At 43.8% G+C, this 27,408-nt stretch overlaps 1 protein-coding gene across 1 annotated transcript in view; it reads left to right on the plus strand.

Moving 5' to 3' along the window:
* The window catches only part of SLC9A9 (solute carrier family 9 member A9), a 326,487-nt gene that overhangs the window by 131,132 nt on the left and 167,947 nt on the right, over positions 1 to 27,408 (plus strand). The window contains exon 9 of the mRNA XM_063132175.1: positions 11,412 to 11,500. Within this exon, the coding sequence (XP_062988245.1) occupies positions 11,412 to 11,500 (89 nt within the window). The remainder of the gene's footprint in view (positions 1 to 11,411; positions 11,501 to 27,408) is intronic.

The following is a 27,408-nucleotide window of genomic DNA, read 5'->3' on the forward strand; positions in this document are numbered from 1 at the left end:
CACATGCCTGGGAGGGCCCGTTCCTTTTTCACTGACTGGATCTTTTCCATCAAAATGAATGGGAAAGCCATTCCAGGCATGGAAAGTCCATGTTTACATTGGAGCTCCCCTGCCTGGAACATTCACTTCGGGTGACTTACTGCAGACTGAAAAGCAGAACATTGACTTTGAAAAAGAAGTTACAGAAAGCTCCCCACGTACTGTAGCTCATTGTTTCTATATTCATTGCACAAAAATGTGTGGGTGGTGGAAATATCCATCTTCAAGCACAAAGCAGAGTCAATCACTGTTTTCTGTATAGTGTGTGTGTGTTGCTTGTTGCTTCTTTTTGTTTTCACTACAGTCTCTTTAGGAAACCTTTAGCAACAGTATAGGTTCACTAGTTGATGAAACAAACACAGATTGGTGATACATGTCCCTGTACCAAGCAAAACATTCAATGTGACTAAAGTCTTTGCCAAGTCAAAGCACCACCAAAACACCTGCTGTGACCTCCACCTCCTCCTGTGGAGGATAAAAGGGGCACCTTCCAGTTCCTTCCAGCATCCAAGAAGGCCAGTATCACCCCAAACTGCATAACAGAGGGAAGGAGGTGACTACTTAATTGGAGTTGAGCCAAAATTGGGACCAGATGTGATTTTGTTTTGTTTTGTTTTGTTCTGCAAGAGAGTATAATATACCCAATTTTTGTCAACTTTGAGGAAGGGACTCAAAGCGGAATGCAAAGTGGCAAATATAATTAATCAATTATATGTATTTTATGGTGTTTGCATTTGTGTTGTACCCCGCCTCAATACAGAGGGGGAGGCGGGTAACAAATAAATAGATGATGATGATGATGATGATGATGATGATGATGATGATGATGTCTCACTCAGGACCAAACTACATGCTATGCTAATTACACCACATGTAGCTGAAGGTTAGGTTTATATTTACTCTAGAGTACGCATGCTTGGCGCCATTCCAGATCAGGACAACTGTGCAATGTGATTTTTTTTCCAGTGGGGAGGTGAGTAATGGGGGGAAATGGCATTAACAGACCCCAAGTTAGACACTGTGGTTTCGAATTGTCATAGTAAATAGAAGTCAGTGTCTGACTCTGTATACTTATTCTGTCTTTACTGTATTGTTAAACTTACAGTGCAGTTGTGTGCCTCCTGGCACTCTTGTTATTTGAACATTATCAACTGCTGCCCTCGTGTGTTCTCTGATCAATAGACCCCACCCATTTTAACCCCACCCCCACATGGGCAGGGGAAGGGGAATTTGAGGAAAAATGTTGGGAAGGTTTAATCCTTCACTCCCATTGCGTGATGATGGTCCCAATCTGAATTGTGGCCACATGCACTTAAACTAGATTGAATAAAAGCTAACCTTCATCTACACGCTACATGATAAGCATAACATGTAGCTTGGTTCTCAGTCACAGTGTTACAAAGCCACACAGATTTGGTTACATCACAGTATCACTGAGATCAAGTTTGGAGCAACCACTAAATTGATTTCATTTGCCCTCAGTGACATTAATACAGAAAGACAAATAATCTGGTTGGCTACATACTATTGCATAATAATCCCTGATTGGTCACATCATTAAAATGGCATTGAAGCAATAGCAGAAAGGGTGAACAATTGCTGCAAACAAATAAGAACAGAAGTAGAAAAAGACATATATATATTTAGCGAACGTTTGCCTACTTCAAAAGTGCTACTTTCAGTCTGATCATGTTACTGGTCAAGTATTTTGTATAGCTTTATATTTAACTAGAATATTGCTTTTGCATGGGCACCAAGAAAATCCAAGCATCAACCGATGGATTATAATAAGAGGTCTTTTAACTCTTTCCCTTGGGAACTTCCCTTGCCAGGGGACAGAGGAGATCAGAAAGAAAACAATTTGTCAGTGGAATAGGAGAGTACTTGGGCACAAGAGGTTAATCCAATATTTTTACTAGCACTTGTGACAGTAGGAAGCAGTAGGGCCAAACCAGGCCTACCACTCATTTCGTTTGTAGCACTAATGCAAAGGCGGTTAGTTCCCCTTCTCAGATCAGACAATCAGAAGTAGGATGGCGGTGCCCTTCCCACAGCAGAGGAAAGGAAGAGACCAGCAGCAAGGCCTGGCCAAAAGCGTATGGTGTGTGCAAGCTGGAAGGACACCACAAAATCATGCCGATTAAATGTGCTAATTTGTATCCAGCATGAAGTGCTCATTTAGCTTGGATGTGAGGAATGTGTGGCCCTCCAGAAGATTTTGGACTACAACTCCCATCACTCCCCACCATTTGCTATGCTGGCTAGGGCTGGTGACAGTTGTAGTCCAACAGCTTCTTTAGGGCCATATGTTTCCCACCATTGATTCCTCCCCAGTCTTTTATGTGTTGGGTTGCATAGCAGAGTTCCAAAGAATATTCATCGCAAGTTTTGTCTTCGGGCTGCTGCTCCTGCTGCTTTGCTGTCATTCTCGATAATCTGCTGCTACCCATCACATTGACTGAAAACTGCACTATCCACCTGCATGCTTAGTTGTTGCCAACAGAAGTTAGTGCTCCTCACACTTGTCCCTTTAAATAATGCAGTGTTCACATAATTCATTGTCACAAACAGAACTTTGTAAACAACTGCTCACCTAAGATCCAACATTTGCAGCAGATTGTAGATCCTAAAGCGTTCTAACATACTAGTTTAAATCATGCATAGCATTCATAAAAAATATTCCTCCTTTATCCATTGCCTTCTGTCCTGGCAAAGCCTGCCATCTCTGTGGTGTACTTACTGGATCCTTTGCAGGTTCCATCTTGAAACAGGCTAGAGAACATCCTGATGTGTTGAAAAGCATTATATACCAAACATGGTACCTCATAATACAAGGAGACAAGGTCCATTCAGACATTCAAAGTTCCACTCACAATATTTCAATGCAATACAAACACCTACATTTTCACATAAGGAAGCCACTTTTTTTCACATAAGGAAGCCACTTCCCACTATACCCTGTAAAACTGTGACCTACAACAAAATGTTGCAGTGTGGCATGCTTCTTATGAGGGTTCCAAGTACTCCATTCCATTTCCTTTCCCAGTCCTCATTGGGCTGTCTGAGGGGGGTCCCAAACCTTTTGGGGAAATTCCTAAAGATTTTTTTTTGTATTTCTGCCAACCTTGGGATTTGCCCAAGCACTTTGATACTTTCCCTCTCGTGTGTGTGTTGGGATATTGACATTCACACGTGGCATTCACAGATGTGTGACTCATCATAATTTTGAGTTCATTGCAGTCCTCCGAATTCCATCTCAAAGCTCATTCTGACTGTAGTCCGTACAGATTGTGAGTTTTGTTTTTCCTTTTCACATGATAATCCATTGTGCATTTCTATTTACTCAGTGAAAGAATGTTCTAGAAAATGTACAATGCTCCACAGTGCAGGTAGTGCCATAGCACAAACATTGGGCCATATCCAATGTTGCCTTTGACCTAGTGGAAAGGACCACCAGTACAACAGGAAGCTAATGCTTGATAATATAAGCAGAAAGTAGTTTAAACTAGCACTTCCAAAACAGCAAAAGTCAGCGGAACTCATAGAAGGAATCTCCACTGACTTGTCCAATTCCAGAAGTGCTAGTTGGAGTTAGTTTCCAGGATTGAAGTGTGAGCTTCCTGTTGCACTAGTTGTCATTCTCACTAGCGCAACATGATTGGCGCTGATGGACTGCCAGCACTGGATGCTGCCTATAATACAGAAATAAACAACACAACTCTCGTTCTTTCACATCAGATAAGGCAAATGAATAACAATTTCTAGTGAATGGTCCATGAAGCCCTACAGTATTAAAACTAAGCCTCTTTAAATTCATTGGATAAACAGTGTGAGCTGGAGGAATGAAGTCTTTTTTGGCTGATGTAAAAATAGTGCATGAAGAAACCAAAAGCTGACTCATATTAGATATAGAAATATCTCCAGATGTGCTACTGCTGATCTGGTTCCAAGTTAAGCTACCAGAACTGGATTCAATCATTTCTTGAAGAAAACCAATCTTAAGTTTGGAAGATAATACTTTGGTCTGGTTTGACTTACGAAGTGCTCAAAAGGTTGGGTTTTGCTGCAATAGAAATAGAGATGCCACCAACCATGATTTCATTGTCTGAGGCACAGCCAGAATGAAGGTAAATTCCATTTTTAGATGGCTAGAACATAACCATCCAGAATATAATTGACACATGTCACCTTTTCACACTCCAAGTGACATATTGTAGTCTCTCTCTTCAATCACCTTGGAAAGCATTTCATCCTGTTCCTTCAACTATCTGAAATAACACTAATTTGGTGGGTAACACTGTGCACAAATGGGTTTTACACTTACATAGTAGCTGTAGTAAACTATTTTTAGAGGCCAAGATGCGAGTGGAAGCCACAGTCGAGATCCAGTTAAACGCGATGAAAGGCAGAAGTCAGAACATTGCAAGGAAATGCTGTGGCTTTATAAACATAGGAATTAGTGAAGTTGTTTGAAAGGAAATTGCTCTGTCCTCAGAACCAAACGTTAAGTAAAAAGAAGCCAGACTTCCTAACCCTGTCACTGGAAATCTCTTTTTGTCATTCACATAATCATTTTAAACATGCTGTGCATTTTACACTGCACTAGAGGAAAAAGAATGCTACCATTTGTACCACAAACACTACCAGTTTTATACCAGCTCCGATTATTCTGCCAGCTCACCAGTCAAAACCAATCTATGTTCTCAGCTGCTTATGGGAAGCGGCATCCAGGGACATTGTTCAGGGTATCTTCAACTAAGGGGTTGTCTATACATGGGGAAAGCCCAAGGTGGCTGTGGATCTGTGCTGCATCAGGTATATGACACAGCCGCAGATTTGCAGCCACCATGGGGCTTTCCTGCGAAGCTGCACATTGGAAAAGTGCAGCTCTTCTGCCATCAGACCTCACTCTGGGGCTGATCCAGGGGGCAGTCCTGGGTCAGGGGGGACAGCTCTGTCCTGGGTCAGGGGGAACAGAGGTCAGGGGGGACAGCTCTGGTACCCAGATGAATGCCAGAAACCCTGCACTCCCTCTTTGGCGTCAGGATTACCCAACGCCACCCCAGGTAACAAAAAATGTGGGGTTTTGGAGGAAGGAGGCACCAATTCGGAACCATGAAGACAGGGCCCAACATTTCCTCATTCTCAGAGAGTTTCCCTGACCTGGTAGTTGTCAATTCACACTTGCATGATGTCTTCGAAGCCATCATGCTTCCTGACATGTATATTAGACCATGTAAAGGTGAATCTACACAACCAGTACATCTGATTATCACCAGCTCTATACCACCAGTGGGAATTAAAACTCCCCTATTCTGTTCTTTAAAAACATGAAGGGAGACCACATATCACTTTAAGTCCCTTAGCAGTGGTTGTGTCTTGACACCTCTAATAGCCAAGGATGTGCAAATCAACAAAAACCAACGTTGACAAAGTTCTCTGAATTCCATATTGAAGCTCATTCCAACTCCACTCTGTATCCGACTGCTACTTTATGTTTTGTTTTGTTTTTGCATGAAAACCTGTGCATATTTTCCAAAATGTGCATGTTAATTGTGTGCATCTTTGAAATATGTGCATTCTTCTCCCATTGCTTAAAGTTTATTTGTGTGCAATTTTCAAAAGGATGCATTTTTCATAAACATTTTTAGAATGTATGCATGCTGTCAAATGTGTGTGGGGTGGTAGTCTGTGAATCACATTACAAGCTCAGAAATGTACAGACTTTGACCATAGATTGCATCCAAATCTGTATTCAGTCTGGAAGGTGTGAACTGGATAAATCCTGATCATAAAAGAACTGAAATTAAATTATCATTAGTGATGGGGTGAAAATCCGCCTGGGCCTGCGAGGGCAGAGGATGTCCCTGCGTCTAGCCGTCCTGGGCCCCAACAGACACACCTGATGGATTTTCACCCCGTTGCTGCCTGCAGGACAAAGGGGGCACAGATCCAGGGAGTTCCACCCTGACTTGCATGTGTTTTTTGTCCTTTCCCCTGACGTGTTATTGGTGGCCTCTTGGATTAAGAGGGCCTTTAAGGCCACAATGTCATACTGGGGGAACTGTGCACTTTCTGGAGGCCCAGGAAAGTGCACATCACCAAGCACTTGCCTGGCTTGGCTCCCGGAACAGGGCCATCCAAGCAGCACTCAGTGAACTCACTGGCCGAGCACCCTGTGAGTTCTCTAATCTCTATTTTTCATACATCCCTACTAAAAGGTTTGGGTCTGTACTGTGTGGATGTAGTGTACTATCCATCTGTATGGTTAGAAGCACAGTCCCCTTCATGTGTTAATACACAAGGTTACAGATGCAGAAAGCGGCAGTAGGTTTTCACCCAGTTTTGTCCCCAAGGTCCACATGTTAGGCATGAATGTCCAAGCAAGAGAAGCCAATGTGTGTAGAGAACTATACATGTCAGCCTCACATATGCAGAGGCCCACACTTAATGCATGGACATCAAGGCGGGGGACAGGACACCACACAACATCAGGAGATGGACTAGCAGCATGGCCCTACTGCCCCTTGATTGCATGAAGACCAAGAATGTGTGAAGGGTAGTTATTTCATTTTGTTAATTAGGAAGCTTCTTGTGGAATGGATAATTCAGTAAGTAACTGCTGTAAATGCACTGATTCATGTTTAATGTGATTCTGGCCCATACTGATCCAGCAAGAATGACCATATCCAGCTTCAAGTGATAGATACAAGGTTTTTTTAAAAAATTGTTTACCCTTCCCACAATAATGTTTTGGGATGTACAGACTGCATCCAGCAATATATTTTTTAAAGATATCAATATGCCATCATGTATATTATTTTCCTTGGACCAGTAGCAATAGCTATGGGCTCTTGTTTTGAGTAGAGTGAAATTCTGCACTGGAACTATGGGATAATGGTTTGGATTCTTATAAGGGATGAACTAAAAGGCCCCCACCCAACTTTACCACCCTGTTCTCAGGTTGGGAAGAGGAGCAAACTCTTTCAGCAATGTTTCAGGGAGGCCACAAATGGAGTAAAGTGTCCATCCTTAGTGGTGGTGGTGGTAATTGTGCCAGAGCAAAAGCAAAAAAGCTTTGCCATCACTCTGTGTTGCCTTCATGAGATCAACTTCTAGCCAATGAGATTTGGCTTTGCTGCAATGTCTAAAGTTATCGAGAGTGTACTCAGTGTAGCATATTTTGGGTAAAAATGAAAAAGAAAGAAAATATTGTCCAACAGCAATAGGTTGCATGATTGCCAAAAGGCCATGAAAAAGGCAGTAAAAGAGATGTTCGGGGTATGTCTCTCTGTGTGGGTATGTGGGTGTGGGTGGGTGTTTGAGAGAGAGAGAAAGAGAGACCACCTCCCAAAGCTCCTTTTCCAAGCTAACAAAAGTTATCCTTCCAACTCAGCCTTTATTCTATATTTCTTTTTATCTGAGCTCCTTGGAGAAGAAGTAAAGATAATGGTGTTTATAGCTCACCACCCTATGGGGAGTCGTGAACAAAAAAAATCAAGCTTTTCAGCTTTATAGGTATCATAGTGTGTGTGAATCTGAAGTCTGTTAAATTGGCAGAATCCTCCTGGAATGACAATAAACCTAATAAACACAACTATAAAAATAAATAAATACCTGAGCTGTATTTAGAACAGGGTGAAATCTCTGCGTTTGGATGTCAGGGCAAAGTGTCATGTCCCTGGATGAGTGCCCTAAATGTTTAACTCAGCCACTTTTCTGATGCTTCCTGTCAGCCTGACAAAAACTGGGTCTCTCTGACGAAAGCCTGTGCCGACTGTCAAGCTTTCCAGTTTGCACACTGGTACAAGGCAATTGACAAAAGCCTCAAAGCAACACTCTGACATCCAGTTGTGTGGGACATTCCAATTAAAATGCTCCTTGGAGATACTGTCACCCTGATTTTGATTTGACGCAAACTGCCCAGAAGCATTAATTCAAGCTTATTTCAAAATGAATCTTCTTACCCACAAGAAATCCATCTGGAATCTGGGGGAAATGAATGTACTTCTACATACAGGGATAGTTCTATCAGCTATTTACAACATACCCATCTAAAAAGCTAGAGTTACTTGAGCTTCAATAGTTTTCTTTTTCCTGTTGACTGGTAGAGCATTTGCTCTTTGCTTAGCCAGGAGCGAAATCAGTATTCGCTGTTTTATCCATTATTCATTGATTGCAGGGGTGGTGGTGAAAATGCTTGACCCAAAATTCAACTAAATCTAGTTCCATGACAAACTTCCAGTGAATCCAACGTAATGTATTAGTGTAATATATTTAGTATATTTATATCCCACTTTCTTCTATCGTGTCATTCCCAGGCACATTCCCATCAAAGCACTGACCAGACTCCAACGTGCTTAGCTTCACCATAGTCACTGTACCAGGTGCCTCCACAATAATAATAATAATAATAATAATAATAATAATAATAAGTGGATAGTGTAAGTTGCATTACTTTGAGTGAGACTTACTCATGACTAGGGATGGGCGAACCATCCTGCCTCCACCCACAAGACGCTCACTGGACCCCTGACACTTTTCCTGCCCCTGTTCAGTGTGCTGGGCAAGCCACTGGATGGTCCATGGGTAAGTGAACTGCCCAGGGAGCTTTGGCTATTGGGTGGTATAAAAATGCAATAAATAAATAAATGGGGTGCAGTGTCCCCCGATCCTGTGACACCATTTGGTGTAGAAATAGCAGCTTGGCTATTTACGTAAATCATCATTTATGTAAAATGGTGGCTGTAAATAACACCACTTATGCAAGATGACAGGCATAAATGGTCTAATTAGAAGTACCTTGAATAGCTGCTTTAGAGTTCTGACTGGTTCTGACTGAAACCCAGAGCGCATTCACCACCCACTGACATCGGAACCACCAGCCTCCACTGGGTGATGCTATTGTGATTGTTAAGATTCTCAGAGATGAATTAAACTTTTATGGAGAACATCTGTTCCCTCTTCTGGAGGGGGGTCAACATCCCAATTCAGTAAAATTAATTGTGAGTAAACCTAGTTGAAAGCAGTAGCCTGGATCCTGAGAACTGTAGGCAGGAAGACGCTTGTAAAAATTGACTTTCCCTTCCCTCCTCTGAAGGGCCACAACCAAGTGCTCCTTAAAAGTTGTCTCTGAAGGCTGAAGAAGGGACCCCATTGAAAAGAATGGGATGGGTTGAAGGGGACTGTAGTGGGAAGGGGGAATTGCCCCCACCTGGATGGAGGCACCTTACACAAGCTGAATTAATGAGACTTATAGTGTAGTGGGTTTTGTTTTTTTTAACTTTGCAACAAAGAGTTATTTATCTGTAATTTGGCTCGGAAGAACAGATTCTGCCAAGTCTTTGAAAAAAATATTTGAAAAAGAGCCCTTTGAAGACCACAAGGATCTCTTAAATTGTTTATAAATTAATGCGTATCCTCATCAGGGTATTAGTAAATGTAGTGCTTTTCTTGTATTATGTATTGTGAACGCCATCAACATTAAACTCAATATTATACTGTAAGAAGAGTTGTAGTTTGATGTATTTGGAGTGTCGTTCTTTTGGTCTCTTTTTCCTTACTCTGTTGTCAGGAAGCAAACTTTCATTTTATGCAAATCTTCAAATATATAATAAACAAACTACTCTAAGATTTGTTTGTTTTTTAAGAAGTACTTCCTACTCGTTATCAAAGAACATAGAATAGTTGGTATTTCTCTACCTGCAAATAGATTTGATTCATAGGATGATCAGGCTTGGGTGATTCACACATCCCATCTAAGCTTTATTTGATAGGGTAATAACTTTCTGAGAGACAAATTCTATTGCATCCTGTGACAGGGATGGGCAAAAGGTAGATCTCCAGATGTTTGGGACTGCAACTCCAAGCATTCCTGAACATTGGCCATGGTGACTGGAATTTATTATAGAATCATAGAATTGTAGTGTTGGAAAGGACCACAAGGATCATCTAGCCCAACCCTCTGCAATGTGCAGGAAAGCCAATGAAACTATCCATGAGTGGTGTCTGTCTTAAAAACCTCCAGAGATGGCGAACCCACAACCTCCATAGGTAGACAGTTCCACTGTTGTACAGATCTTACTGTCAAGACGTTTTCCCCTATATTTAATAGAAATCAAGGTAGCTGTAACTTATACCCTTATTTTGGGTCCTAATTTCCATGAGAATGGAAAATAGTTCTTGACCATCTTCCCTGTGGGACTTAAAATCTAAAACATCTGGAGAATTACTTCTGCCCAACCCTGTCCTACATTTCCCCCCCCTTTTTTTTTTCTTCCTTAGAAGTTTTACTTGTGTACTTTAATGTGATTTTAGTCAGTGGTGGAAGCTGATGCTGCTTTTGTCAGCTATGATGATCAAATTCACCTTATAACAGTGGAAAGTGGGGAAATATCAGCATAATTGTAAATAGTCATTCTTCCAACAGCTGCAACTGAAAGGGAATTTCTCATGTTGTAGGATATTTCTTTTACGCTCAAACTTTCCAAAGTTTCCTTGAAAATGAACATTCAGTTTAATAAGAACTCATTCCCAATGAAGAGATTGTTATTTTTAACTCCAGATGCTGAAGGCTTCACCAACTTTTAATGAGAAGGGAGCCGCTGAATAATTTTTCTTTGACACATGCCATGTAAGAGATAGCAGTTTGAAATGAGAGCTGAATGATAACAAAAGAAAATGGAACATTTCCACTAATAAGTCTTCCCATGAAAATAATGCATAGTTCAGTTTATAATCTACACACAGTGGAGAGTGCTCTGTGCTGCCATTTTGTCCTCCAAAGCAAGTTCTAAATCTCTGTGCAAATTTCAAAGCTTTTCAAACGGAATTGGAGCCACTGTGGCCCAACTGGATTGAAAGATATTTAGTTCACACAGAACCATGTTAGCAGTGCTCAGTTAGGGAGGGGTTTTGTCACATAGGCTTTGCGTCTTTAATAGCAATATGGCAGGTGTATGGCTATCTTACACACACTTACTTGAGAGTAAGCCTTATTGGGCTACACCACACCAGCTTGTTATCGTGTTACATGTGTGTTTCTCTATTATTATTTTTATGGGATGATTCTGTGCAGCCATTTTGAACTTCAAACAACAAAGCTGCATGGATATGTGCTAAGCAGCTAGCATTTTCGTGAGATGGGAAAGATTCCTGACCTCCAATTATTTTGATCAAGGCTAAATTCTAGCTTACTTGAAGGATATTATAATAACATGTTCCTTGCAGCTTTTTTTTAAAAAACGCATCTAGTGTCATTTAATTAGTTTGTAGGCGGGCTAATTCCCCGTGCCCCCTTGCTTCCTATTTCTTTGAACAAACACCAGGAGAAAACAGAAGCATCTGACGAAAGTCTCTTCTCTGTATTCCAGGCATTGTGGCAGTCCTCTTCTGTGGAGTCACACAAGCCCATTATACATACAACAATCTGTCGGCAGACTCCAAAATGAGAACAAAACAGGTAATGTACAAAATCTACCCTCCCCTTCTTCCTGGGCCCTTGCTTACTTTGTACCTTCTGCTGGAATAATGAGTGAATAGCAACACTGACAGGATAGCTGGAAGGGATTTCATTAATGCAAAGAATACAGCTTGCGTCTTCATTAAAAGAGACGAACACTGCTGCTGACTTTGCCGGGAAAGCATTCACAATTCCTCTGCTAAGCAAAAAGGTCTGTTTTTCCTTAGAGGCCAGAATCATCAAATGTCAATCTAGATGATGAAATGTACGGAGCTGGTAACGTTCTGCGGGACTTTGTGTGGAGTAAGGCAGGGATCCTATTGTAAGTTTGCTTTGCTTAAGGGCATATGCATGCCCAGTTGAATTTCTGACTCTTATTTTTTTCTGGGGAAAACTGAAATCCCCCTACCCTTGCCCATGCCATATTGCAAGCTTCTTTTGAAATCCCTTCAGCAGGTGCAAGGTCCTGCTTAAAAAACAACACCAATGTGTCTACAGTCCCTTTAGGTTCATAGAATATAGTCCTATAGCTCTTTGGATCCTGGTTTAGAAGTTGTTCTGCTTTGTTTTCGGGGGAGGTGGGTGTCTATATGCTGCCACTTTGCTCACTGAATTGATAGCACTACATGGTAGGAGGGAACACAGGCTGTCCAGCCAGGAAAAAAAATCCAGTGTCATTGTCAGATGGCGGGAATGGGGAGCAAACCAAGGGGCCAGAAAACTGCAAAAATCTTTGAAAGCTGCGCTGCTACAGTTCATTTAATAGGACATAACCTTTATTTAATATGAACTGCTCTTACTTTCTTTCCTCTTTAACATTGCCATGGCAGCCATTCCTGGGCTTACCCTGCACTGAGATCCACCCAGAGCTACACCCACTGGACTAACCCGAACTGAAGCCACCTCTGACAAACCAAGAAACAACAAGCTGACATTGGAGCAACTGAAAAAGTTGTGATAAACAACACTTCGAAAAAGTGGAGTTTCACAGGGAAAAGCCTGATGTGGCTGAGTTGCAGGTTGCGTCATTTAAACAACAGGGTGCAACTGCGCAGCCATGATGGGGTATATAGAGCACATAGACAAGCCCCAGGTGACAGTAGTAATGATCTTGCGGGCTGCTTTAGATTAGGGGTGGGTGGAAAATAGCTCTTTAGAAGCTTTGAAATTCAACTCCCAGCATTCCTTACCATTGGCCGTGAAGGCAAGGGTTTTGAAGTCCAAAACATCTGGACATCTATCTTCTGCCCATCCCTCCTTTAGATGGCAAAGTGACCCTTTATATGGTAATATGCATTACTTCAAAATGTGGCAATCTAGACAATCTGCATTTGGGAGCCCTCTGGTACATTCTGTTGAATTGGGCCCTAGACATCTGCCCCAAAGTCCTGCCCTAATGGAACCAGTGATAGGAATTTCTGTACCCAATCAGATATCATTGTGTTGACAATCGAGCTGTTTGTGTGTCCTGGCCTCAGGTACAACTGCTCCGCCCACTGCTAGACCACCTATCCATGCACACCCCCATCTGAAAGTTTCCTCTAGGGCTGTGCATGGACCCCCCAATCCTCTTCTCTTCCAGATTCACAACTTCAGATCGGGTCCACTCTGCGATGATCCGCTTCGCTGCGGAGCTCCAGATCCGAATTGGAGCTCCGTTTTCCCCCCATAGACTTGCATTGAAATCCAAACACCTATAACTTTTTTCTGTTAATGTTAGAAACCTAAAAATCTGCACCATGAGAGCTTATCCATGTATCCACATTCATGCCCAGTTGGAAGGAAATCTGAGCCTCCACTGATTTTTTGGGAATTTTTGAAAATCCTACACCCCATTTTCAGAAATGGGATTTGCTCTGACATCTGTACAGATACAAACTTGAAAGTGGTCACCCTCACAGATGCCATCTAGATCCACATTCATGGCAAGTTTCAAGCAAATCTGAGCATGCCCTGATTTTTGGCGATTTTTTTTCCCTTTTAACTCTCCCCAATTCAAGTCCCATGCTAGAACTCTGTCAGTTTTCATGTTAGAAGCCTCAAAATTGGCACCATGAGAGCTTATCCATGTATCCACATTCCTGCCCAGTTGGAAGGAAATCCAAGAATCCCCTGATTTTGGGGGAAATTTTGAAAATCCCCCACAAAGGACAGTATGCCGATAAGGAAACCATACCTGCCTATAGGGATCCATTGCAAAGCGCTTGTCCATAGCAATGAATAGCACAGATGATTTGGGAGAATCAAGATTTTTTCTAAATAAGGATCTTCATCTCAGGTGAAACACTCCCAAAAATGCACACACACCCCAAGAAATTTTAAACAGTGTGCAATGCAGAAGGATACCCTCCCTGAGTCAAAGCAAGACATGCACATACCATCCCTGCAAGGCGGGGACAGAAGAGGACAGGCAGCACTGGGAGCAAGCATGCCAGAGGCTTGTGGGGTTGAACCACAAAGCCCATCATCTAGTACATCTCCCAGGCACCAGGAGGGCAGAGAGGCAGGCAGAGATGTACGACTATGCCATAGATCTATGGGGAAGTAAGTCCCAGCAGATACCCCAAAACAACAGCACCCAGGTGGAGGCGGGAAGGCAAGCATGCAGCAGACATTTCTGGGTGCACAAGGAAGTGAGCCAAGGATTGTTTCAAAGCCAGTAATGCAAACCGTCCCTGTGAGGTGGGAGCAGCACAGAGAGATGCCTTTTCTTTTGCATCCCATAACTAGGGGACTAGGAGGATAAGAGTAAAGCTTTGTGAACCTTGCTTCAGAGTTGATTGACTGCACTGTGATCACACAGCCATTAGTAAACAACAATAATAATGTTAATAATAGCAGTACTAGTAATAATAACAACAACAACAACAACAACAACAACAACGAGTTGAACCACAATGAAAGCCTGCCTGACTTCACTGAAGAGGGAAAGCCAGGAGAGCTTGGGCTATGAGGTGTATAATAAATGTAATAAATTAATAAATAAACACAGGAGGGGTGGCATTAAAAGCAGCAGTGTTGCTGAGTCACAAGAAGAAGAAGATTTTTTAAAAAAAGGCTACGTCTGTCTTTTACCAGTAAGAGGAAAGTGGACGTGTCCAGGAGGAGGGAGAACTGTGCCCATTTGACTGGCCCTGTCTAGGTACCAGTCTTTCAGAAGCTACCTTACACTTCAACTCATGACAGGCATACCATGTAGCTTCACTGGCTAACCTTTGGAGGGTTCTGATGACCTTCCAAGGACAGGAGTGCACTGGGCACTTCCACATGCCCTAGGGGACCTCATCCCCTTGCACCACATCTATTCATTTGTTCACCAAGGTTAGGGTGGGTAGCAGTGCTGTGTTTCCTATCTATTATTTATTTGCTTAGTATATGATTTAAGGTTGTGTTTGTGCATTTGGTGGGGCTACTGTTTCAAAAAAAACACTGGGAAAAGTCTGTTCAGAGACTGAGAAAGAAAAGTTTCCCCGTATCCCAAGTTAATAAGTATCCCGTTTTGCTTATCCCTCTCTCCAACTTTGAGATTGGAGGATGCTTCATCAGGTGATCACGATTGGTAGTTGAATCTGCCTCTCATTGCTTCAAATAAAAGGTATCCCCTCCTGCTTTTTTTACCCTTTTAAAAAATATAGCAAGCAAACTGCAGCACGAAAACTGCTGAAAATAGGCACAAATGACCCCCACCCATGACTCTCTAAGCACATTCAGTTTCAAGGAGGTAGCTTGAAAAACAAAAAAGTTATATGCTATTCTTTTCTGCAATGCAATCCTATGGGGAAAATATCCAAAATGGCAGGCGGAGTGCTCTGCGTAAAAGCGAATTATTCTCTTTCGGTCGCTTCTCTTCGCCATGCTTCACTAGCCACCCGATCCGCTTCTCCTTCGCCTGTAACAGAGACGAATCAGGCCGCTCCGCTATCGCTTCTAAGAACCAAAGAGAAGCGGATCACAGCCCTAGTTTCCACAGCTGCTGGTGGAGCCATTCACCCCAAAAAGGTTGCGTGCTCCTGGTATACAGCAAGAGTTTGCATCCTTGTTGTTCAGATCACTGAGCAACCCTGAATTGGAAAACCCTACATGGGAAAGAACTGATCATCTGATCCACTCCAGCCAGCTGGTGAATGGAAATGTCCTTGGCAGGTGTGGTTGGGCTCCTTTGACATTCATAAGAACATGAGAAGAGCCATGCTGGAACAGACCAAGGGTCCAGCACTCTGTTCACACACTGGCCAACCAGCTGTTGGCCAGAAACCCAAAAGCAGGACGTGGTGCAACAGCACCCTCCCACCCATGTTCCCTAGCAACTAGTGTATGCAGACTTACTGCTTCAGATGCTGGAGGTAGTACATGAGCATCAGGGCTAGTAGCTATTGATAGCCTTCTCCTCCAGGAATTTATCTAACCTCCTTTTAAAACCATCCAAATTGGTGGCCACCACCAAATGCTGTGGTAGTGAATTTCATCATTTAACTACGTGCTTTTAGTTTAACTAAAAGAAGTACTTCCTTTTATCTGTCCTGAATCTGCAGCAATCAGCTTCATGGGATGACTCCAGGTTCTTATTTATTTATTTATTTATTTATTACATTTCTATACCACCCAATAGCCGGAGCTCTCTGGGCGGTTCACAAAAATTAAAACCATTCAAAGTATAAAACAACAGTATAAAACCATAATATAAAATACAATATAAAAGTTCTAGTATTATAGGAGAGGAGAACAATGTCTCCCTATGCACATTCTCCACAAAGTTCCCTCCTTTGGCCATAATTTTTGACCATTGCATTTTAAGACAGATATGAGGAACAGCAAACCTATGGAAAAGGACCTGGGCAGTCAGTGATGATACCATATTGTAAACATTTTCATCACTGGGCAAAGTGGTAGCATGAACTGAGTGTGGGGTCACCAGGCATTTGTGGTTTACGCTCCCCTTTGCCCTGATTGATAGCACCACAGCTGCCAGACTGTTATTCAGTGGGAGTGTAATGGACTGGCTACATGGCCTAGCTGGAACATTATAATCTCATCGTCTTACCTTCCAGCTGGTCTACAAGAGTGGAGGGTGGTCCTCCTGAACTTGCAGGAGGCCCCAACTCTCCACGAGCTAGGAATCTGTTGGAGGGGTGAAGCTCGCCTCCCCCGACTCCATGGACTCCGGTCAGACATCCGCCAGATGGCCCAAATGGCACTCTCTGTCTTTGCATGGCAGCAGAAGGGTGAGTGAGGAATGCTGCCCACCCACTCTTTCACCACTGCCCCACACTTCTGCAGTGGGGGGACTCTCCCCACTGCTACTGCTGCTGCCACCAATTTCCCAGATTTCAGGAACAGACCCCCAAGTTTGGCTTACAAAGGAAAGCGGAGATGGGGTTGCCATGGAAGTCTGCCAGTCCCTTAAAGGGCTAGATTTTACAGCAACGAACATCCCAACCACCAGTTAAACTTCCAAGAGATATGGAAGCATTTGAGAATTTAATACACTTCAGTACATAGCACTAGGGATGTACGAACTCTGTAAAATCCATTCCATCTGCATTTTTTAGATTGTAAGGTGCCTTTTATTCCGTCATCCGCTCATTGGCAGAATCGGATTTTTCCCAATTTTCTGAATTTGTGCAAATTTACACTTGCAAAAATGCAAAAATCCTCCCAAAATGTGCAAATCCTCCTAAAATGAACATATTCATGCTCTAGCCAATTTTTCTACAACTAAATTTATATGAAACTCCAGTAAGTTTAAAAAAAATGGTCCACGCGTCCGCAGAATCTGTGCAACTTGGGAAAAGCCGGTTCTCTATGGAATTCATGGGTTGCATTCACAGAAAACTGAACTCATTTGATTCCATTGCAGAATAGTCTGACATCCCTATATAGCACATGTCCATCAAATCTAACGTACATTTGGCAAGGACTTCCTTTTGTCACCTTAAAGTAAATTGAAGTCACATGCAGAAACTCACACCTGCAGCTGAAGATTGGATGGGTAGTAGATGCAGGTGATCATGAAGATGTAACAAAACCAGCAAATAATTGGATTGACAGAGGAATTACCAATTGGATGTCTCATAAGTCAAGACCAGATGAGGACGTTATCATGAATATATCCTTATCTTGCCCACAACTGGTTCCGATTTCATTGCTTGTTTTACAGTGTTTGTGTTCCCTGCTTTTCAATAATAATGGTTTTAATATTGGGGGCTTGCATGCTCTTTAGTGCATTATTATTATTATTATTATTATTATTATTAGTGGTGGTGGTAGTGGTGGTGGTAAAATAACATGAATCAGGAAGCTTGTGATCAATTATTCATTTTAATTTAAAAATGTAATTGAGGTAGCACAAAATATGCCATGGGGAAGTTTTTAACATTTCTGTCTGCAAAGAACAATAGCCTGAATGTGGTTATCTCTTTTGAGACTTTGAAATGTGCATCAAAATAACACTAATATAGACTTTCGACTCCGTGCTGTTCTGCTGAAAATCACAGCTTTGCTTTTGGAAGGACAGTCCCAAGCACAACAGCATCTTATCATGGGGAATAGACAATAGAAACCATCCTTCTGAGATGCCCTTGGCCAATGGAAATGAATTATGATATATTTTTGTCCGCTTTTAAGCTCCCTCAGGCTGCAATGTTATACCTGGGAGTAAGCCCCATTGAAATGAATGGGACTTACTTCTCAGCAGATGTGTATAATTGTACTGTAATACTTCCATGCACATCATCGCGATAGCACTGAGTCAAGCTGCCCTTTCTTTCAGCCTGCTGCTGAAAATGCCGGGAAGATAATTACATAAACTGCTTAGACGATGTTGCTGTAATTTCAATTAGAGTGCTGATCAGGGTCCAGTCATTGCCAGGCAGAGTGCAAAAGAGCAATAATAGAGCGGTCCTCTGGACAACACAGAGCAAGCTGACCTGAGACAGCCATTCTTGTTGATGCAAGTGCAGCAATGTGCTATGGGATCTATATGTGAACACATACAGTTTTCCCTTCAATGCTGATAGTGGAGAGATTCAAAAAGGGTCAGTTTGACCAGTGTTGCCATCTGGGATGCAAGAAAGTGAGAAAACACTGTGGGAAGCAATCTGTCCCTTCCCTGGCAGTCCCCTGGGTGGGAAAGAAAAAGGAAAGAAAGAAAACAGGGTAGCAGACACAGGAAAGGGGTGAGCTCCCCACTTTTGTCTCTGCCCCTCTCCTGCCACTGACATGCAGCCCTCAACAGAAAAAGGGTTGTCCCTCCCCGGTATGCAACAAGAGTAGGTATCTTTGGTGCTCAGAGACAAATGAGCAAACCTGAGTTGGAAGGCTTTATAAAAGATGGTGATGATCATCTGATCCGCTGGGGCCAATTGGTGTAAGGAAGCTTCTTTGGCTGGACTCTTTTGTTGAGAATTATGGGGTGGCTCACAGGATGAGTCCCCACTTGGCATCCGTCAAGTCAGCAGTTCAAGGCCTGAAGTGGGCTTGAATCCTGACCACTCGTATTCGTGGCATACGACTTATGAAGCAATGAGCATTTGTAAGAACACCTGAACAACCGTCCTTTTAAACTTGGCATTCTGTAGAGCGGTATGACATTTAGCTGGGCAGCCAAGTGGTTGTGTTTCAGTGTGACAAAAGACCTCATCCTTTTTAATAACACCTTTCTGGACATGGTCCACTACCCTGTGCTGCAGTGGTAGATACGGTAAGCCCTTTATAGATCATTAATCCACACTTCCCAAATGGAAAGATCACCTAGATGTCAGGATTTATTGGTACTTGCAGTCCTACTGCCGCTTGACTTTCAGCAAAGTGGAAAACATTTTCAGTCTAGAGAAAACCATCAGAAGAGGCTGATGATTACCAAGACCGCTTCTACCATCAACAAAAATGTATGGTTACGATCCCTATGAAAGAACAGTTCTTGTTAGGATCTTTTGGTATGAAAAACATTCTCAGATAGTGAGAGTCGATTTGAGGTATGGCTCAGTAACAGCAGTGTAACCCTAGGTAGTGGTTTGGCTACTTGTGTGGGGGCAATAGTGAGGAGAGGGGTTAGGCTCTGCTTCCAATGCCCCCCCCCATGCCCAACTGTTATTCAGACCTTCATACATTGAGCTCAAATGTTTGGGAAAGGCTGTGTAAGTGTGTTCAGCTGAATTCGCTTACAAACATCTGCATAAGGCTAATGCTATAGAGAAATCTGCACTACAGTTCTACAGGAAATAAAGATGAAGTAATATCATGCCAGATACCAACAGCCTTTGAAAGAGTAGAATGGAGTAGAATTATTCATAGTTTGAGACTTCTCCTAATGCAGGAAGGTGCAACCTGCAGCCTTCATTTCAAAAGCCCTCTCCAAGCAATGAGTTCAGGCCTCTTGGGAGAGCCATCTGTTTCTTCCCTAGTATGATATAGGAGGGAGAAGGGGTAGCTCCACCCTGTTTTGGCTCAGGCTGTGGCAGTGGGTCAGAAAGCAATCCTGGATGGAGGTGAGTCTCCCCATCTCTGGCCATCCTGGATGGAGGTGAACCTGTCTATCTCTAATGAGAAATGCATTTCACTGTGAAATGCATAGTGTCTCACCTCTGTCCAGGGTTGCCAGTGATTTCCCCATTTCTAGGTCAACCTTCCCAAGCTGGTGCCCTCCAGAAGTGTTGGACTACAGTTCCACAATCCTCAGTCAGCATGGCCAATGGCTGACTGAGGATTATGGGAGTTGTAGCCCTACACATCTAGAGGCAACCTGTTTGGGAAAGGCTGTTTCAAGAACTTCCCTTGCTAAAATGTCCAGGTCTTAAAAACAGATCTTTGATTTATTCATTGAAAATCAGTAATCCCAGACCTTAATCAAATTATATTATCCCTACCATACCATGTGCCATTTATCAGAGAAGTCAATCAGTGTAGGTGAATCAAAGGTTCTATAGGTGCTTTGCATTCTCTGACATCCTCAGTGTCAAAGGACAGCAGTGAAGTTTGTATGAGTGATTTCTGGTTTTCAGTCTGTGTCCCATTTGCCCATGGGCACTACACTGATGCACATGTATGCATGCACACACTCATGCACTGTGGAATAGGGATGGACAGACTCAGATGCTCGCCAAACTGTTGTTGCCACCTGCTCCCACTCGTGGTGCCATGCGAGCTTCCAGTGAGACTGAGAGCCCATCCAACCTGGTCCAGAGCCCCCATTGTTCCGCATAATGGAGACTTCGGAAATTGCGTATTTCCTACCCTGTGTAAATGGTGATCGTAAAGCCCCATTTATTAAAAGCACGAATGGAGCATTCACACCTTTAATCTTATGCAAATAGCCACCATTTACGCAGCATGAGAAATACACAATTTCTGGAGTCTTCGTTGTGCACGACAATGAAGGCACCAGACCAGGGTGGACAGCCACTGGCTGCTTGTTGGGCCACAGGGCACTCAAAGAGCAGGTTCACAACCTCACCATGGCCCAGCAAGCTGGGTCCAGGGGGGCGGATGTGGGGGCATCCGTCAGACTTCCAGACCCACTTGGACTCCTGCAACATCCCTACTGCTGAATGATACAGATACAAAAAGTGACTTGTAACTTGTGTATCACCATGCAGCTAATACAAAAGTAATCTCCACCTTAAGAGTCAAAAGCTTTGATATTTGATAATACTTTGATATTTGCTGGTTCTTTGACTCTGTGTTGGATCAGACCCATTTGCACAGTAACATAATTGCCTAGGCTAAATTTTTATGTCTTACTAATTTGCACATTCAGGGTAGTGGTGGCCTCCATTACAGTGAAAACCAACATGTAATACATTACAATTCTAACAAGATTAAATATTTCAACTTGCATATATAAATATGCAAATCATTCCCTGGCCAGTCATCTTAACCACAGCCATTCAAGCTCACATAGAATAGTTTAAAATAGTTTCATAGGTAAAAAAAATTAAATTGCCTTTTAGCTTTTCTCAGTCCATTTACGTAAACTTTTTATCATTGTCCATAATATGGAAAAGGAACTGAAGGGGAGCATTTGTAATGGAAAGGAGCATTTCCTGGTAGTATGGGTTTAATGTGCCTGTTACAAACCACTTAAGCAAGATTAGAATTTAAGCCTCAAATGTGAGAATAATATTCATAGTTTTTGAAGAGAAATGAATGGAATTTTGACAAGCAGGGTAGCAACTGCCGTGTTAAAGTATTCGTCTCCAGTAAAAAATGTTAAATTCCATTTTTAAAAGTCAGGCAGTGGACGATGAGGTAGCAAGCTGTCTTTGCCTGAGTCCCTGGAGAACGCAGCCAGCATCAAAGGTAGGCATGGTTGGACCCCTGCCGAGGGCCCACATCCCAGCAGAGGCCCAGGGACATCAGCCCCCTGGACTTCCTGTTTAGGGTGTGTTCACTATTGCAGTCTGCTTGTTGAACTGCCTCACACTCTGGCTCAAATAATGGAGGTGGTGAAAAGGAAGAGCAGTAGATGCCCTGGCCTACTTGCTCCCTGGCTCTCTGCCTGTCAAGCAAGCAAGTGGTGGCAATGATGAGAAAGAGGATGAGGAGCAATAGCATTTGGGGACCGTGGCAGTGAGAAGGTAGACTCACTGGCCCCATTCAGAAGTAGGGATGTGCTCCGCTTCTAATCGGACCAGCAAATTAGAAGCAGAGAGGGGTGCTTCGCCTCCCCTTAAGGCGGAGGCGAAGAGGATTGGGGGGCCGGCGGAGCGTGGCGAAGAGGATCGAGGTGAAGGCGGATCCTTCGCCTCGATCCGGAGCTCCGCTGGAAATGTAAGTGGGGTTTACCGGCAGGGCCCGGTAAACCCCCCCTCCTCTCCCTTACCTGCCTCCCTCCGCGGTCCCTCGGCTTCTTCAATTGAGCCCGCGGTTCAACCAGGAAGTCTAGGCCGCACCGCCCCCCTCCCCCTTGGTCCCTTACCGGGCTCTGCCGCCATCGCCGTACGGGTAGCAACGGCGGCAGGGCCCGGTAAATCCCCCCGCCGTCCTCTCCCGGCCTTACCTGGCACCACTCCCCTCCACTGCGGAGCTCCGATTCGGAGCCGGAGCTCCGGGGCGAAGAAGAGCGGAGTATGGGCGGAGCAGCGCGGAGCGGGCCGATCCGAAATTTTCGGATCGGCCCGCGGGGTGGAGCGGGGGTTCCGTGCACACCCCTATTCAGAAGATATCTTAAACCATGGCTTTAACCATGGTGAATAAGGCAAAAACCCTTATTCACCATAGTTGAAGCCATGGTTTAAGGTGTCTTCTGAATGGGGACAACAAGGGTTGGGGTTAGGGCATCTTGTCCAAAGACCCCCAAAACTTGGGGGACATCTACACAGGCGCTTTACCCTGGGGTAGCTTCGGAGTGGTGGCAGGTGAGTTACATGATGCAGCTGCCACTCCAAAGGGATCCAGGGTCAAAGCCCCAAAGTTCCATGATAAGAAAGTCGGGGACTTACTCTGACTTTTTTAGCTCAGAGCCAGGCTCTGCACCTCTGTGGAGGCTTTTTAGGGGGGGGGAATTAAAGGGGGAAGGGGGCAGATGGGGAGGGGAGAGGAATGGGGCAGCCAGAGTGAGCTCAGAGGTAGGAGAGCTGGCTGCCCTGTTCCTCCCCCCTCCTCAGTGCTCCCAGCAGTGGCAGCTGGGGAGAGAAGAACGGGGCAGTATGGAGTCAGCTGCCGCTGCCGGGAGCACCAGGGAGGGGGGAGGAACAGGGCAGCCAGCTCTCCTACCTCTGAGCTTGCTCTGGCTGCCCCATTCCTCTCCCCTCCCCATCCCCCATCCTTGTTTTTTTTTTTAATTTTTAATTGTTAGATGCGAAGGATCGCATCTCCCCTCCTTCCCCCCACCCAGTTAGCTGTAAATGTGATCCTTCGCATTTACAGCTAAACAAACAAAACTTTTCCCATTAAAAAAACCTCACTTACCAGAGAGGAGGGCACGCAGGTGCTCTGAGGTGCCTCAGGTGGGCGGGCACGGCAGTGGCAGCGCCCGTAAACCGCCAACTGTGCTCCTTCCCATATAGACACTGGGAAGAAGCATCAATGTGGCTGCGCCCCAGCTTGCTCCATCGGGCACAGCGATACCGGCATCGTATAGATGAGGCTTTGAGAGCCTCTGCCAGTAAGAACATATAATATTGGACTAGATAGTCTGACTGCAACTTCCTATGTTACCCATCTCCTTATGTCACACTTGACTGGGGAAGAGAAAATATCCCAAATAATAACTTTAATATAGTCCCATTTTAGATATCTCAGCATTTTGAGCCACTAGGTTTGTCCTAGGTGAATTCTAAAGAAGGCCTTATGAAAGATTGGAGGAAGTAAATAAACTAGAGCCCTGTTCAGGCCTTCAGGAGAATGTGTGAAGTGCCAAAGTGGACTACTGCAACCTTCTTCTCTCTGGCCTTCCTTCGTCTCACATCAGTCCGCTGGTCTCTGTCCACCACTCTGCCGCTAAGATCATCTTCTTGGCCCGCCGCTCTGACCAGGTTACTCCACTTCTGAAATCTCTTCATTGGCTTCCAATTCACTCCAGAATCCAATATAAACTTCTCCTGCTGACCTTCAAAGCTCTTCACGGTCTAGCTCCTGCCTATCTCTCCTCTCTCATCTCACACTATCGCCCCGCTCGTGCTCTCCGCTCCTCTGATGCCATGCTTCTCGCCTGCCCAAGGACCTCCACTTCCCTTACTCGGCTCCGTCCTTTTTCTTCTGCTGCCCCTTACGCCTGGAACGCTCTTCCAGATCACTTGAGAACTACAAACTCAATCACTGCTTTTAAAACTCAGCTAAAAACTTTCCTTTCCCTATAGCCTTCAAATATTGAGTTTGTTCTGACTCTATACTGTTAGCTTCACCCTACCCGGTGCCTGTTTACACTTCCCTGTGCCTGTTTGCATTCTCCTTCCCTCTTTATTGTTTACTACAACTTATTAGATTGTAAGCCTATGCGGCAGGGTCTTCTGTGTTATCTGTACAGCACCATGTACATTGATGGTGCTATATAAATAATAATAATAATAATAATAATAATAATAATAATAATAAGCCATGTATATTAGCCCGGTCTCCTACATCTCCAGGCACACTGGCCACCCACCCTTGCTGCCCAGTTCAGACCTCATAATGTTAAACTTGCAAGGTCCAGACAGGAGTTCTACTCATGATCATTTAAATGTGAGTATAAGTCTCCATGCGGTCAGGGACCCTGTGTTGTTACACAACCATTTTGAAAGGTGGCAGCAATTTTGAAATACCTAAAATTCAAAAGCCACATCAAAGCAGGGTTTTCTGGGGAAAACAAAATGGCAGCTAGTCTCATTCCCTTCCCTCCTCCCCCACCCTGAAATCACCTAGTCCCCAAAATTTAGCCCAAAAGAGCAAGTTTTTTAGTCCAAGGTGGGTGGAATGGCGAATGGATCCTCATTAATTCCGTGGAGCCCTTTTCCAAAGCATTGAGCATTAGATTTGTGGAATCTAGAATTGTGCTTCAAATTCTCCCACTACTATGCCTCTAAACTCAGGCTCAGACTATGCAGCACACCAAATATCCCCCAAAGAAGCAAGCACCTCAGTTGATGTTATGGCTAACAGAAAGCAGAGACAATCTTCTCAGTTTGAACTGCTGATAGCCCTTTAATGCTAGGCTGCATTTTTCCCCCCGCAGAGGCCTCTGGCCTGATTTATGGGAAACATAAGTGCCGCAGATGGTTGCAGCCTTGTTAGCCCTTTACTTCCCAGCACAGAGGAAAACCTGACCTGGAGCCAGGTGATTTTGAAACCTAGTCTCTCTCTCTCTCTCTCTCTCTCTCTCTCTCTCTCTCTCTCTCTCTCTCTCTCTCTCTCTGTGCCTTCAAACTACAAAGAACCCTGCTGGGTAATCTACGGAGACACAGAGGCTGGATTTAAATGACCCACAGATCTTCAACATGAGTAGTGATTGAAATAATAATAAACTTTTTAAATGAGTTGAAATTGCAAGGAGATTTGCACTCATATAACCTCGTTTGCTTATATATATATATAATTTGATTAGAAGGAACAGAAGTTTGGGTGTCTGCCAAATTTACTGTCTGAGTAGAGTGCCAGAAGATCTTAAGAAAGTTCTATGGATTAGCAGAACACTTTACAAAAAGGATGAAAGATATGCATCCTTTATGTGTCAAAATAGGGTGACCATATGAAAAGGACAGGGCTCCTGTATCTTTAACAGTGGGACTGAAAGGGGGAATTTCAGCTGGTGTCATTGGTGTGCATGCAGCACAAACATTGGTGTGCATGCAGGACCAACAAAGCAGGATGTGGTACAACAGTCCGCTTTTGTAGAGTGACCAGATACAAAAGAGGATAGGGCTTCTGCTTTAATTGTTGTGATGAAGAGGAATTTTACCAGATGCTGCATGCACACAAATGACACCTGCTGAAATTCCCCTTTCAATACAACTGTTAAAGATACGAGGGGTTCGCACTCTGCACCGAAAATCCAGGGGTCCGATGGACCTCTGGCAGACCTCCATAATTGTGGTACAGTTAGAGGGCAGTTTCAAAACTGTTGGAAACCCACAGTGTGGTTAGAAGATTGTTCAGTGCCCCAAATTGATCCATAGGTATCCAGAGGTTTTTTTAGGTGACATAAGGGCTCGTATCATGTTGATGGATGGCTAACAGAACTCTTCCATATTAGAAAGATGCTCAGGGGTGAGGGAGGGGTAGTTTTGAGATTGACATCTGTGGCTAACCAATAGCCACAATCTCCTCCCTGCCCCCCCCCTAATCACATTGCTTAGGAGGAGGGATTGCAAATTATAAAAGAAAGAGCCCTTAGCACTGCTCTTTCACAATGTGGCTGAGGTTGCCTGAACATCCCGGAAATGAGAAAGTTCCATGAGCATTCCCTAGCACCTTCCTATCTGGGAGCATTTTGAAGACCTCTCTGCCCTTGCCCCACTGGTCCAGCATGGCCAGTGGCCTGCCTCTAGACATGGGAGGTGGGAGCCTTGCCCACAGCACTGCCGCCACTGCTGCTGCCAGCCTGAGACAGACCACTGGCTTGAAGCGGGTGCAGCCTCTTAAGATCTAGCATACCTGGGACCCTCCACCACCAAAGAAAAATTATCCCAGGTGCTAGACTTGTGTTTTGAAGGAGAGGGTGCAGGTGGAGACTTGTCCCCTGCACTTCAGAAAAACCAGTAGCACTTTTGGTCACTGTACAAAAGAGGGCAGGGCTCCTGCAGCTTTAACTGTTGTGATGAAGAGGGAATTTCACCAGGTGCTGCATGCATACAAATGACACCTGCTGAAATTCCCTTTTCTATGCCATTGTTAAAGATACAGGAGCCCTGTCCTCCTTTTCATAGGGTCACCCTACTCAGTAGTAAACAAACATTGCAAAAGATATTAGAAGAAAGGCATACTTGTGGTTGTATGATGCAAAATCACTGTTTACAGCCGACAGCTTTGCTGGGAGGAGATATTATACAGCTGTCACTGTCCATGGTGCAGACATTCAAGTTTAGGGTCCAGTCCATTTGAAATGATTTTGTGGGAATCTATAGCACTGCTCCAGCCAGAATGCTTTCCCATCAGGCACGTCTCCTGCCTCAAGACACATTTTTCAGGATTGATCTCCATCCATGTCTGTATCTTTAAAAAGAATGTTCTAGTCCTATAAGAGTTAGGCTTTAGATCTTAACTTTTTAAAAAATCACACTCGTTTTTTCTCAGCGCAGGAATCAGAAAAAAAATTATGTGTTCTAGGTATTACCTATGAACTTGCTCAGCAATAGTTTTCTTTGCACATTGGTACTTGTACTTGCTTAATCTGCATTAGCTGTTCTTGCTGAAAAGAAACATCGTTTCAGATTCTAGCAGTCTGCAGAAAGATAATGTCAGATGCAAACCCCTTTCCAAGTGGCCTCATCAAA

Source organism: Elgaria multicarinata, chromosome 8 (genome assembly GCF_023053635.1).
Source record: "Elgaria multicarinata webbii isolate HBS135686 ecotype San Diego chromosome 8, rElgMul1.1.pri, whole genome shotgun sequence".
Taxonomy (NCBI): domain Eukaryota; kingdom Metazoa; phylum Chordata; class Lepidosauria; order Squamata; family Anguidae; genus Elgaria; species Elgaria multicarinata.